This window comes from Balearica regulorum, chromosome 1 (assembly GCF_011004875.1).
Source record: "Balearica regulorum gibbericeps isolate bBalReg1 chromosome 1, bBalReg1.pri, whole genome shotgun sequence".
Classification (NCBI taxonomy): Eukaryota; Metazoa; Chordata; class Aves; order Gruiformes; family Gruidae; genus Balearica; species Balearica regulorum.
In genome coordinates, this window is record NC_046184.1 from 25,053,427 (window position 1) to 25,067,992 (window position 14,566).

Here is a 14,566-nt window from a genome sequence, read left to right on the forward strand (position 1 = left end):
TTGTCAATTAATTCCAATATGCTCAGTTTGGTGTGCAATAATTAAATGGGAGATACAGCACTGTAAAGTGAAAATTTTATTTTTGTAAGGTGCTATTGGTAACTGGAAAGATTGGAATTTTTTTTTTTCTGTATACACTGTTAATTCATCATTCAATATTGCTGATTTACATTTCAGTTTTAAAAACATGTTCAAGTGTGGCAAGAAGAAAACAGCTAGAGAAGAGGCCTCAGCACAGGTGATTCAGAACGAGTACAAGAAGCTTGGACCAATGAGGTATGTCAAACTATAAATCTGCCAACAAGAGCGAGTAAATCCAAGTGTGAATTCAGGAAAATGTATAACCCATTCTGTTTCTGCTATAGCTACCCAGAAATTGTTACATTTGTCCTATTCATTCTAATGACCCTGCTGTGGTTCACCAGAGAGCCTGGCTTCATCCCAGGATGGTCTTCACTTTTCCCGAAGTAAGTAATCTTTTTGATACACCAACAAGAACTGTACTGTGTCTTAACTACATACCTTCTTTCTCTCTCTTTTTTTTTTTTAAAATAAATTATTTCAATATTTCAGAAATATTCTGGCCTGAAGTTGTTGAAAACCTTTGTAGTGTATACAGAATAGGGAAACTCCAGGAATTTCATAGATGTATGTGTGCAGTATCTCAAATGTGCTAAATCCATTACCCAGGATAAAATAAAGTGCCTCCTAAGAGGGTTTATGCCTAGTTTTTAGACTTGATCCAGTGAGGAAGAATGCATAATGATTGATGTATCCTATTTTCTCATCAAATCTGTAATTTCAAGAATAAATCTGTGGTTAGAATTTTTTGATCTACTGGCCTTAGTGACAGCCACACTTGTATGCATACAGGTCAACATCCCCTACTTTGACAGCTCTAATTAATGATATAAATTACTATCTGTTCATACATCATTCTCTCAATGTCACAGTTCAACTAACCACCAAAAAGCCAGGAACAATTCAGGAACTATTACATTTTTTTGCCTTCTGCTGCAGCTTGGTTATGCAGTCCGTTCCCCAGGATCACTTAGACTTTTTCCTCTAAGAAATCGGTCACTCTTGCAAGAATTTATAATACTGTGCTATCTCCTGTTCTCTTGCTGTAATTACTGTAATTTCAGCTCTGTTCTTCTGTGATAAAGGTCTGAATTTTGCTCTGGGGTACTGGGAAGTAGTTGCAGGATTGGGAGGAGCAGGACTTTGTGCTGTTTAGGTCTTTCTTGATTTAACATTTATTACTGGATTGGTCAAAGGCCAGTGCTGGACTTGGATGGTAATTTTCCATTTTGTTTTCCTGTGTGTCCATCATAAATGACATGTAAACAAGCTCCATCATGCCTCCTTTTTTAAAATATATTCCCACCAGTCATACACTTGCACATCCTCTCCAGCGCTCTGCCAGAACATCTGGTAAGGGGTGGTACAAGGAATAATTGTAGCCCTTTGAAGATTTAAAGTGCAAAGTAAAATTATTTTGTGTAAAAATAGCATTAAAAAGTGTAGTAAAAACTAAGATTGTTTTAAAATTATTTACTTTTTAATTATAAAAAAATGCAAAAGAACACTTTTTCCCTTATAATAACAGCAGAGGTGGTCATTGTTTCGTGTGAAACACCGCATTCTTGAAAGGGTTTTGGAGTGTTGACCTAATCAAGCAATCAGCTAGCTAAGCAATCAGACTGACTTTACTTCTCTTTCTCTTTCACATTAACAGTCAGTGCTCATCGAGCACCGTTTAAGGAGGTACATCTGAAACAGAAAAACAGACATTGTAAACAACTTTTCAAATACGGGACTTATGGCTCAAATGAATTATTTCAGTCCAGAGATCCACATTTTCCTATTTGAAGTTGTCTGGTTACCACTGTCTGAGGATTTTGTTCACTGGCAGGGAAAAGCAGGATATTCTCATAGTAAGTGTGGTTACAGGTTCTGCACAGGGATGTTACTTTGTGGATGCCCTCCAATGTTTTCCTTGGAAGGGAATGCAAGCACGTGTCATGTCACATTAGGCTGAATCATGTTATAATTCGGGTGAGGTAATCTGAAGAGAAACAAAGCTTGTGCTACTCCCTAACAAACCTTTAAGAGGAAAGAAAGCATTTCTTACTATTCAGACCTTACTTATTTCTAGATAGCTTTCATTTATCAATCAATCAATTGCATTAACAGGTATAAAACCAGGCAATTAGGTTTTTACTTTTGTGAGCAAAGAAAACTTCTCAGCCAAGATACATGAGTGGGGCAAGGAACCAGCGCAGGTACAGCCGGGAGTAGTAATAAGGCATCTACGTTAAAGAAAACAAAGAAACAGGAAAAGTAACTCCAAACCCAGGAACTGTGGTTCTATCAATGGTTACATTTCACTCATCACCGTGATGTCCTAGAGGCTTCTAGCAGTACGTGAACTGCAGCTTACATCTCTCATGCACTTGTTCCCTAATGCATCTGCATACAAAATTGTTCAGTGTTTTGGATTTAAGTATACCAATAGGCATGTGCACAACTGCCTTAAGCTTATGTTACAGGAAAGAAATGTAAGGAAATATTCTCTGCCCTTAGAAATCTGATTTCTTATCAGAGATCTGATAGAACTTACTTTCCACAGTATCTTATCCCACAGCCTCAAGCCAGCCTTGGGGAACTTCTGTCACCCACACAGATGAGCTTTGTCCTTATGAAAAGCCACAATATCAGAGCTATAAGTAACCTTGAGACCCCCCCGAACCAATGAGAGGGTCCTATTAGGTGGGAATCACACCATTCCCAGGGTCTGAAACCAGACAGGACTGTCAGTTTATTTATTCTAACGTGCTGAAGATCAGAAGAGCTACATTGTTCTCTGTGTTAAGCCCAGTACAGGTTTATTTTATTAGAGCATGAATTCCCAGAGGGCAACCAGGCTTGATTTCAGGGTCGCAAAGCACAGGTTCCTCAGATTTTGGAATTTACCATTTTCCTTGATAGTCTGTCTTTGTAGATAATCACCTCTGTTGTGAAACTAAACAAGATAAACTCACACCTTTTCTGTCTGAATATAGCTTTCAGCCATCTGTTTTCGTCTTTCATTGCTGGATTACAACCTTTTCTGTGATAGGTGCTTTAAGGATATACATATCTGGTTTAATTATATCACTTTATAAGCTTTGTTTTGACAAACTAAATGGAATGCTCAAAGTTTTGCTTCAAGAAACAAATTCCCATCACTCTCACCACCCATGTTTATGTTCTCAGCCCCTTGTGTGCATCCTCACAAGTTACTGAATACCACTTTAAAATACATTGGGGGCTTTTTTGAAATCCCAGCAGAAATATTGGTATTTAATGATACCTCCCCACTTTTTGAGGGCTACTTTTTGAAATGTCAGCCAATTTTTAATCCATATTTGTGCTATATAGGTATTGAGTAGAGCTCATTTTTAAGCAGCATTATCAGATGTCTTTCAAATATACATTACCAGTTATTTTTTCTGAAGAAAATTTTGTAAATCTATTAAAGACTAATCCTTTACTGTCTTGCCCTGAGTCCCTGTTACCTCCCTCTGGAGGCAGACAGCAGGATGTTTTAATAAATGTCGTATAAGCCTACAGAGAGCAGCACAGGGTAAAAACGCCTGTTTCTTCCCCATCTGCTGACAGCACAGGATCACACATCATTTCTGCTACAGCAGTTTCCTTCCATGTCCTGGCCTGATTCCAGGCTGTAGGGTATTAGGTTCAATTAGAGGAGTTTCAAGTTGGCCTTTGGCCAGGACTTTATGAACCTCATAAGAAACAGAAAGTTCAACACTAGGCTGCAGCTGATTACAGCTGATGTATGCAAGGGGGGCTTCCCTCACACGTCCTCAGATTATTGCCTGAGTGTATTCTTTCTTTTTTCTGCATGATTTATTCCTTTCTTTATTGCCAATACAAGGGCACTATGTACTCTTGCCCACAGCCCTGTTCTCTACAATGATCTCCGTTGGAGTCGTTGTAAGATTTCCTTAATCAATGACTTTTTTGCTTCCTTATAGGACAATCAATCAGATTTGCAATGTTACAAGCAGGTAGATGCTTTATATGCAATTGTATTACAGCTTGGATAAATGGGCTTTGAAAAATGTTTATCTCAAAATGTGATAATTATTGTAAAGCTTCTGTTTGGAATGGTGCCATCTGTGTCTTCATAATAGTATGACTAACTGTAAGATGTTACGTGTCCCCCAAGCAGGTTTTCTGAGATTAGTGTTTTGCATCAGGAACACCAAGTTTTTGTGAGCAAAAAATTGCACCTCCCTAGTTCAAAAAAAGCAAGTGCAAAGTCCTGCACCTGAGGAGGAACAACCCCAGGCACCTGTACACACTTGGGGCTACCCAGTTGGAATGCAGCTTAGTGAAAAAGGACCTTATGAACACCAAGTTGAACACGAGCCACCTTACTGCAAATAAGGCAAATGGTATCCTGGGCTGTGTTAGGAGTGTTGCCAGGAGATCGGAGGAGGTGATCCTTCCCCTCTGCTCATCACTGGTGAGGCCACACCTGGAGTCTGCATCCAGTTCTGGGCTCTCCAGTACAAGACATGGATATACTGGAGAGAGTCCAACAAAGGGCCGCAAAGATGATTAGGGGACTGGAGTATCTCTCTCCTGTGAGGAGGGGATGAGAGAGCTGGGACTGGTTATCCCAGAGAAGGGAAGGCTGCAGGGGCATTTTGTCAATGTTTAAAAATACCTGGGAGGGTGCAAAGAAGACAGAGCCAGGCTCTTCTCAGTGGTGCCCACTGAGAGTATAGGAGGCAATGGGCACAAAGTGAAACATAGGGGGTTCTTCCTGAACATCAGGAAACACTTTTTACCTGTGAGGGTGACCAAGCACTGGCACAGGTTGTCCAGAGGTTGTGGTGTCTCCATCCTTGAAGATATACAAAAGCTACCTGGACATGGTCCTGGGCAACTGGCTCTGGGTGACCCTGCTTCAGCAGGGGGAGTTGGACCAGGTGACCTCCAGAGGTCTCTGCCAACCTCAACCATGCTGTGAAGAAGCAGCTGCCTAGAAGAAAGTGGCAGCATGAATGGCTTCTTATTCTAAATCTCATCTTCCTTCAAAACTCCTAGCAACTCTTAAGAGAGTGCAGGATAGGATCCTAGAGGAAGAGCTTTTCTGCTCTTTAGACCCAGTGTATCTGGTCCTAGGCTAAAGGTGATATATAGGCAGAACCTCCTGCCTTAAGAAACCGTAACAAAATAATAACTTGTTTTTTAAAGGTGTTTTCTGTGCTAGCAGACGATAGTAAGCAGGAGACAGAATATATTAAAGAACCACTTCAATTTCTATGACAGCTTCATTTTGTGACAGTGTTAGCTAAAACTATGCTGGTTGTGGTGACAGCGTGCTATGCATATTAAGTTTTTTTGAATCTCACCTAACACTGTTGTTAAAGCAAAGGGATCTACCAGATTATTCATTTGTAACATATAACTGGGAGATAATTTTTCCCTTTCAATGAAAAGCCCTGGTTTAGTATAAAAACTTAAGCTGCTGGGAAGATCTGCTAGGAAGTTGTGCTTTGACCTGCTGTAGCTGCACATGCAGAAAAACATATGGTATGAAGCTGAGAGGACAAATATATTGGTATATTGGTTCAGGAAAACTTACAGAAGAACTTACAGAATATAGAAAAAATAATAACAAAGCTTAAGAAAATGTTGCTTTTAACTTTCTTCAGCAAAATTCTTACTCATTTGAATGGCCATCTTGACTGAAATAAGACAGACTGGGATATGTCACCATCTAACAGTATGTAACAGAATCAGCTGGATGTGTTAAAATGGCCTTAGAGCTCATCTTTGCACTTTATCTGATCTTGGGGCTACTCTGTACAAGTGAGAAGGATATTAGATCAGTTTAGGAAGCACTAGTGCGAGCAGTTCTCAGGCACTGGAAATGACCAAAACAAACATAGCCTTTGTGTTTATGACCCTAGTAGTAACAGCCATAGAAGGATGATAAAGCTCTGCTGCCTTCTCTTAGCTATAAAAGCATCATCCTTTGTGGGTATGCACAGTGCTCTTAAGGCCTGTTGGACCAAATCTATTACAGAGCTTATTAAAGTTATTAAATTTATCACTGAACTGTGAAAATTAGTTGTTTAAACATCAGCTAGTCTGAAACATTCCCCTCCTCCAGATGATTTCTGTGTGACAAAATAACACACACTTACTCAAGATGCTTATTTATGAATTTAGAGGGCTTGCATTTAATATTTCTACAGATGTGGTGAATTGACCTTGGTTGGCTGCCAGAAGCCCACCCAGCTGCTCTCGCACTCCCCCTCCCTAACAGGACAGAGGAGTGAGGCAAGGTCAAAATCTTGTGGGTCAAGATAAATCATAGAATCAAAGAATGGTTTGGGTTGGAAGGGACCTCAAAGATCATCTACTTCCAACCCCCCTGCCATGGGCAGGGACACCCTCAACTAGATCATGTTGCCCAAAGCCCCATCCAACCTGGCCTTGAACACTTCCAGGGATGGGCCATCCAGACACAGACATTTCTTACCAGTCACCATCAGGTGCAAAACAGGCTTCATTTGGGGAAAACTAATTTAATTTAATTGCCAATTAATAATAGAGTTGGATGGTGAGAAACAAAGACAAAAACTGAAACACCTTTCCCCCATCCCCTTTCTTTCCAGGCTCAACTTCACTCCCTCATTCCTGACTCCTCTAATTCTTTCCACTGCACCAAGTGGTGCGGGGGCTGGGGAATGCGGGGTTGTGGTCAGTCCATAAGAGCTCCTTTCTGCCACTCCATCCTTCTCCTCGCGCTTTTCCCCTGGTCCTCCTCCCTGTATATATTTATGTGGATTTTTTTCTTGTTAACTTCTCCTTAGGTATAAAGGCTATGCTACGGATTCAACAACTGCCTTAGTGATAGGCCTTCTGTTCTTTATTATTCCAGCAAAAACATTATCGAGGACTTCAAATGGAGAAAACAGTTGAGTATATTTTGATGTGGATTTTACTACAAAAAGGTATTTAAGATGCAACCGTAAATAAAACTTATTGCACTTGTTATAGAAATGTTGTTAACTGCTAACATTACAATCTTAATACAAGATAATATCTTACTGGCATATAAAGCATCCCTGTCCTGGAAGTCAGTGCGAACAATTAAGCAAAGTGAGCAGCAGGACCTGGTGCTGTGCAGGAACCTGCTACCTGCATCCCACCACCACCAATGGAAACCACCTTTCCATTGACTGCAACGGGCATTGAATGGGACCACATGGGGCAGGGTTGGGTTTATTTTTTGAAAATGTTACTGCTTCTTTAAGGTACTCCGTAAAATTCAGCATAGTAAATGAGTCCATTCTCATTTAATTTTTCCACTTCAAAATGGAATTTACCCTGATTAAAGTATACCTCTAGCTTGTCCTCTTTATGCATTTAATTCTGATGCTGAAATCAGTGAGATCTGGGGGTTCACAGAGAATGCAAAATCAGAACGTAAATGAGTCTAAGTGAAACAGCATTCGCTCAGCAATCCGAAGAGTGTAGTTTTATTGAGGAAATTAAATTCATTGATATCACACAGCTATCTTCCACACAGGGAAGGAGGGGAGAGGGGTCAGTGCTCCACTGGTGGGAACTGTTGCAGCTCTATTGTCTTCAGGCTGTGGCAGTTTTCACCAGCTAAGGATCTGTCCCAGGAAGTGCAAGTTGTTCACGTCAAAGACTTTTGTCATGTTATAATGATGAGATTTTGCCTTTGAATATTTCCCAAGTACTTCCTCAGATTATTTCAAGACGTTTTTCAATATGTTTTTAAATGTTGAGGTTTGTTTTTTTTTTTTCTCTAGCTGTTTTTGGTTATACTCCACTGATTACTTGGAAGGAATTTCAGTCATGCATGCCCTGGGAAATAGCTATTCTTGTTGGTGGCGGATTTGCACTGGCAGACGGCTGTGAGGTAATGCAATTTATAGAAGATACTGAACAATTAGCATGACCCATATCAGGAGCAATTCAGACATGTAGTGAACTCACAGTTATTCTCTTGTTTTAGCAAGTTATTCTGTAGCGATATTGAACATGATAAATGTGATGAATATTCAAGATATTCAGAAAGCAGGGTTACAAAAAAAGGAGTTTATTTTGTCCTCGAAGAGTATGCACAATGATGACCACTGTTTGTTATTTAATTTAAACTTCGGTGGTAGGTGTTGTGCAGACACACAGACAAAGTCTTAGGGTTAATGTCCCATGTCACTGTGGCGCCTCCCACGTGGAGTCGTGGTGGCTACTCCAGTAAATTGACGTTTGGGCCCAAACTCTGGTTATGAGGCCTGATATATTTTTCTGATTATGACTCCTCTGAATATCTCAGAGGTGCAAATATAAATAAATGGAATGTAGTTTGCATGGGTTCCCATTGAATTAGAAAAATTTGCTTAAAAACATGTGATAGGAATATGGAAAATATTGCCAATGTTTTCTCTTTTACACAAATACTTCACAATTAGCAGAAGAGTAAATTCCTGTTCTGTACCATTTATTAAATTTTCTTTTCAGTGATTTGTAAAACATAATCATGTTGTCATATTCCTTATGCAGGTTTCAAAACTTTCTGAGTGGGTAGCAAGTAAATTGACTCCGCTAGGATCATTACCCTTGTGGTCGGTTATCCTGATATCATGCCTTATTGTCACTTCAGTAACAGAAGTGGCCAGCAATCCAGCTACCATTACGATATTCTTGCCCATACTATCTCCTTTGGTGAGTACAACAGGTTGTTTTTAATCAGAATCTGCTCTGTCATCCATGTAATAATACAGCTGCTCAAAGAAGCAGTTTTTTAAAGTCTCCATAAAATACTTGATGCATTTTTTTGCTGTGCTGTGTTGTGCATAAGATACTTGGTTATTTTTGGGGCTTTCTTACAAGAGATGCTGAAAAATCAGTAAAATCAGATAAAAGTTCAACAGTCAAAAATTGATGCTGTTATTCCTATTTGCAAATACTCAAAACACTTAAAAAGGACAGGTCTCTGTTTCTTCAGGACCACATCTTCAGTGAAGATGGTTAACACTGCAACTTTCAAGCTGTCATCAAAGAGAAGAGAGGGCTAGTAGATGTGTTTTATATGTAATTCTAATTTCTTCCCTGCTTAGCTCAGTTGTGTCTTTTCTTATCATCATCTTTATCAAAACACCCAGTTCTTTCTTCTTCAAAACTTACTGATGATCTTCTAGTCTGCAGATCTTCCTCTTGGCCAGCCTAGACACATACTAATGCCCTTTCCCTCTCTTACAAAGAAACCTTTGTCCGCACTTCATTGAATCCTTCCTATGTATTATATACAAATTCAAGTTCATCATCTCTCTTGCAGTGTTTTTGCTTTTAGTGCTTGTGCACTGTGCGCAAGTTTTGCAATAGTCTTATTTTATGAACTTAACTACAATTAGAAAACATCAGGCATGAATTTAAAGTTCAGTAGCTATTCTGTATTAGAATCACCTTTTTCTCCTCTGAAGCATTCCCAGATATAATCTTAAAAATGAGTTAGCAGAAAAGGTTATTTCTTGCTATTTAAACTGGCAGTTCTGTTCACAGTTTACTTGTGTTAATACAATAAGTTTATGTTTCTGTATTTATTTCCTTTGGCAAACGTGTCCCTTGACAGCTGTTCTCTCTCGTTTATTTTATGATAGGCTGAAGCCATTCATGTGAACCCACTTTTCATTCTGATACCTGCTACCTTGTGCACTTCCTTTGCATTCCTGCTTCCTGTAGCAAACCCAGCCAACGCCATTGTATTTTCATACGGTCATTTAACTGTTATGGACATGGTGAGTTTTAAGCAAAACTCCCTAACGGGGACTTTTAGCATTTTTAAAACATTCTTCAGTGTCTTGATGTGAGTTTCTTTTTTCTTTTTCCTCTCTTTTAGGTGAAAGCTGGTTTGGGCATTAACATCATCGGAGTTGCTGTAGTTATGCTGGCAATTATGACATGGATAGTGCCTATATTCGATCTCTATACTTACCCAAGTTGGGCACCAAACATTCCTTCTACAAATAGCACTGGGTTGTAAAAAAAAAAAAAAAAAAAAAAAAAAATCCTGTTTTGGATTGGTTTTGTTTCTTTTTTTTCCATTAACATGTGGTGAGTCACTTAAAATGCTTTTTGTCACCACAACAGTAGGGATCCACGTTGCTATAAATGCCATATTTCACAGTCCCAGAGACTGATGATCCAGTCTAAGAGTCTAATCAGGAAGAACTCTAGACTTTCTAAATATCATAAAGTTAGATCAAGTTTCTAATCTAGTTCAGCTAGTCTGAATTTTTATATCTTCATGTTATGAAGGAAAAAGTAAATGTGCATAGCCATTATCACTGGCAGTTTGCTCCCGTTCTCAGGGTAGTGGAATAATGAGGTTTAGATTTTATTATTTCAAATAACTTTTCTTACTATTACTTTGGTGATATTTGGGGTTCCTCCAAGAACATACTGGTTTTCTGTTTTCTAGATTCAAACACTGTTCGAAATGGTGTTGATCACAAACAAAAGATCAGGCAGGGGATTGTCTTGAACGCATAGTTTACAGAGCTGTCAAAAATGCACAGAAAATGGAGAGGAGCAGCACGACCACTTACACAGCACTTTATATGCTAAGCACCTTGTAATTTGGAAGGAGAATAAATACTTAACCATATGTTTAGTCTACCTCCTTCCAGGACTTCACTGAAACATGATGTTGTTGTTGTCATTTAGTATTTTTCTGGATAGGTCGGAGTTGATCTACATGAATAGATATTAAATTATCATCATACCTCTCTGCCAAAAGTAGAGATATATCCCCTTGAGGAATGAAAGCACAAGATAGTGTGCTGAAGATGTGACGCTCAATCCATCAATCAAGACTACAGTGCATCTTCACCAGGAGGCTCGTGATCTCTACAGGACAGGTTGCAATTTAAGGTTTCAGACTGTGTTAAAGCTGTACACACAAAACAGTGAAATGTAGTCAGAATGGAAGTTTGGAGTTCAGAGACATCTAAATAATGATGTTTTATATGGTTGTTACATGTTTTTCACTGTAAGGTCTACAGCGTTGTTCTTTTCACCTGTTGCGAAGACCTGTGACAATTTGTGAGGAGCGTTTCGTTAATAGTCTGAATCAAAGCTGCATGTATTTAGCTTGGGTCAATCTCCTGGGGCACCTCTGTGATGGCTGTAAACCTTAAGCTGTCTTTTACAGATACTGTAAATTACCCATTTTTCCTAAAAACAACAACAAAAAAGCGCTTTTGTTTTTTGATTAGATGGTTTACATCTATTTTTGATAGTGCATGTTTAGAGTAGAGATGTCAGTCACGACTTCTATAATGACAGACCACAGTGTATAGTATTGTTATATATGTAGTTTGATTCCATTAGCTACTGGTTGCAGATTCAGCTGCAATGAGTTATTAAAGAAGCACTTTTTCTTAATGATGATGTTTTCGTGTAAGTAATTGCTATCTGTACATGCCACCACACTTCTCAGCCTGACCGAGGCTGCTATCTCTTTAGGATGGCTACCTCCCTTTTCTTTTTTTTTTTTTTTAATTTTTTATACAGTGCTTGGCAAAACAGGGCTATGTCCATGACTAGGTCAATCAGGAGCTGCCAACATACAAATAATGTTAACTGATCCCGCGCAGTAACGATTATGATTACAGAAATACAACACCTGGATAAATGAAGCCTTTAACTCATCAGGTACTACAGGGAAATACTTATGCAAGTAGCTAATGCAAGACATAGGTCTTGGATTATATCATACGGTGTCCTTCCAGAAGGATGTGCCACACAGAAGCAAGGAGCTCATGGTTTGCATAGGTCTTTGGTCCTGCAGGCACAGAGAGGAGAACCAGCTAAGAGAGTGCTCATACTTTAAGGTTCTCAGGTATCACCCTTCCAGTTTCGTCAGCAATTTCCAGATTATTCAAGAGCAGTGGAAATAGTGAATCATAGCATAATTCAAATGGAAGGGATCTCAGAAGACCACCTTGTCCAATCTCTTGCTCAAAGCAAGGTTAGTACTGAATTCAAACCAGGTTGCTGAGGTATTTGTCTAGTCACATCTTGAAAATCTCCAAGACGCAGACTGCACAACTTCCCTGAGTAACGTTCTTCAGTGCTTTACTGTCCTTGTAGTGAAATGTTTTGTCTTTAAAGAAATGAACAAATGAACAAAAATATATTGATTTTAGTAGAATAAATTAATTTTTCTTCCTTTTATTTGGGATAGATTTTTTTTCTATATGTAAAAGAGATTTTTTTATTTTTTAAAGAAACATGAAAAAGAGGACAGTCGTCTTTGTAGCCTTACGTTCACCACTCCCAGTGGATGTGGTATTTTCAATCATCTCCACTGTTCCGCTCTGCAAAGAATCACCAGTATTACAACCATGTGGCAACTGTTATTCGGCCAGAGGAAATTTGTTAACCACTCTTATTATAAAACTGTCCCCCAGTTTTATTAATGTTCACAGTACAGAACTGGCTGTTGTAACCTCAGCCTTGAATATGACATTGAGGTCGAGAGAGGTCAGTGAACGCACTGCTCTATGAAATCCAGCTTTGACATCTGCATTCTCTCTTCAAGTTGTGTATCTTCATGGAAGAAAATAATTATTTTGCACCATTTAAGAGAACTCTTCGGAAGTTGTCAGCTGCAGTGAATGATACAGTCTTCAGTGTAAGCTGAAGCTCAGTTTGTGCCAAGTGATTTTTCAGCTGTTCATTTGCTTTAATTTTTGGGTTATTCATAGGATCATAGACAATACGATAAGAAAGGCCCATTGTGTCTGAACCCTCACATAATGCAGACCACAAAACTTCCCTAAACTTATTTTTCAGGACAAAGTATCTTAGTAAAGAAGTGATAAAGTATCTTAGTAAAGAAGAAACAAGATTCAAATTGTTTAATGAAGGATGCACTTTTAAAAACTATATTTTCACTACAATCTGTGTATACAGCAAACAATATGCAAAGGGAGAAGGGACGGATTTGTAAAGCAAAGAAAGTTATTCATCTGTTGGGCCATGTGTATTTATAAGTTATCAAAATGAAATGGAGAATTATAAATAAATTACCTTTCAGTGACCAGCTTCTTAACTGTCATAATGTGACAAATTAGTGACAAAAACGAAATGATCAAGCATGAGGTTTTTGAGAGATTGTATCCTGTAAGTAAACCAGTCATGAATAAATGAGTTGGTAGTGGCAAGAATGTAGGGTTTCACCAGGATATTTTCCCTTTGTTTTGCTAAAACTTTAAGGAACGAGTCAGACACAACCTTTGAGCTGAGTTGTTATTATTGCTGACTTATTTTTAAAGCTTTTAAGAACCTTTTACACCAAAATGAACAACTCTGCAGTGCAGAGATTAATATTGCCAGAACTTCCTCACCTGAGTTGAAATGGAGGAAAAAGAGAATTTCAAAATGTTGTCTCTCTGGGTACGCCATGGGTGGATTTGGCTCTGACTGCAGGCACAGAGCACCATGCTGCCTGCCAGCAGAAAACTTGCTCTTCGTATGTGGCTTTTATATTCATTGCTTTGTCCAGAGTTTGTGAGTATTGTGACAAATGATGGAAAAGCATCTGTGATTATTTTGAGTTGATTAATACATGATGACTACCTTCACTGTTTGTAAATTGCTTTGTGCATAATTTTCATATAAAATGGTATGTTTTTTCTTTGTCTCAGCTGAGTCTAATCAGCCTACTGCATTAGTACGTAAGTAATATTTATGACTTACTATTTATTTCTGGTTCCATTCCTGCTGAATTAAATGGAGCCTTTGCCATGTACTTCATTAGGGGAGATGTGCCAGGTCTTTGTTCTCCTTTTCTATGGCTGTGCTATATTTAATATACTTTCACTTTGCTTTCAGAAGATGTGCTTTTAGATTACCAAAACCAACAAAACAAGTGAACCCTGGAAAAAGCTTCTTGACTGTTCTATTGCTACGATCAGATAGCCAGATCACTCTTGCGGTGTAAATCCCCTTATGTACTTTTAAAATGAAATATCTGTGTTTGTTTACTGCAAGAGTCTTGCTTGTTTAAAGTCAACCAGCCTATAGCCTGAGGGCTCGCTGAGGAGCAATGCAGCACAGCAGCTCAGGAAGAAAAGTAGTGAAAAAAAATTCCTTACAACTTTTTGACTAGGTGTAGACAGCAAGCCAGTTTCCGTATTAATTACAACCATCAAAAGACTGTTGTATGTTATGTGCAGTTACTGGCAGGACTGGAAGGCTTCTAGTGACCCCTTAGATGCACAGAAGTCTATTCCTGCCCCTGTTGGCAGCCCTGGGAGAATGCTGCCCTGACGGTGATGCCCTGCCGCCCCAGAGCTCCCAAGGCTGAGGATATTCCCCAGGGATCAGATCTGCACAGATTTCAGATTGCTTTGCAGCTATTAGTGATTAACGTTAACTTCAGTTACTGGCTTAGTTCTCTGTCTCTGCAAAGTTGATTTGATGATTTCTGTTTTTTAAC

The 14,566-nt window shown here is 38.9% G+C and overlaps 1 protein-coding gene across 2 annotated transcripts in view; it reads left to right on the forward strand.

The window, feature by feature from the left end:
* SLC13A1 (solute carrier family 13 member 1) overlaps positions 1-14,360 on the forward strand; it is a 30,947-nt gene extending 16,587 nt beyond the window's left edge. For both annotated transcript variants that reach the window (XM_075742995.1, XM_010303760.2), the window contains exons 9-15: positions 178-276; positions 366-467; positions 6,900-7,003; positions 7,869-7,978; positions 8,623-8,784; positions 9,720-9,857; positions 9,959-14,360. In XM_075742995.1, the coding sequence (XP_075599110.1) occupies positions 178-276; positions 366-467; positions 6,900-7,003; positions 7,869-7,978; positions 8,623-8,784; positions 9,720-9,857; positions 9,959-10,102 (859 nt within the window). In that variant the 3' untranslated portion in view covers positions 10,103-14,360. The remainder of the gene's footprint in view (positions 1-177; positions 277-365; positions 468-6,899; positions 7,004-7,868; positions 7,979-8,622; positions 8,785-9,719; positions 9,858-9,958) is intronic.
* The last annotated feature ends 206 nt before the right edge of the window (positions 14,361-14,566 follow it).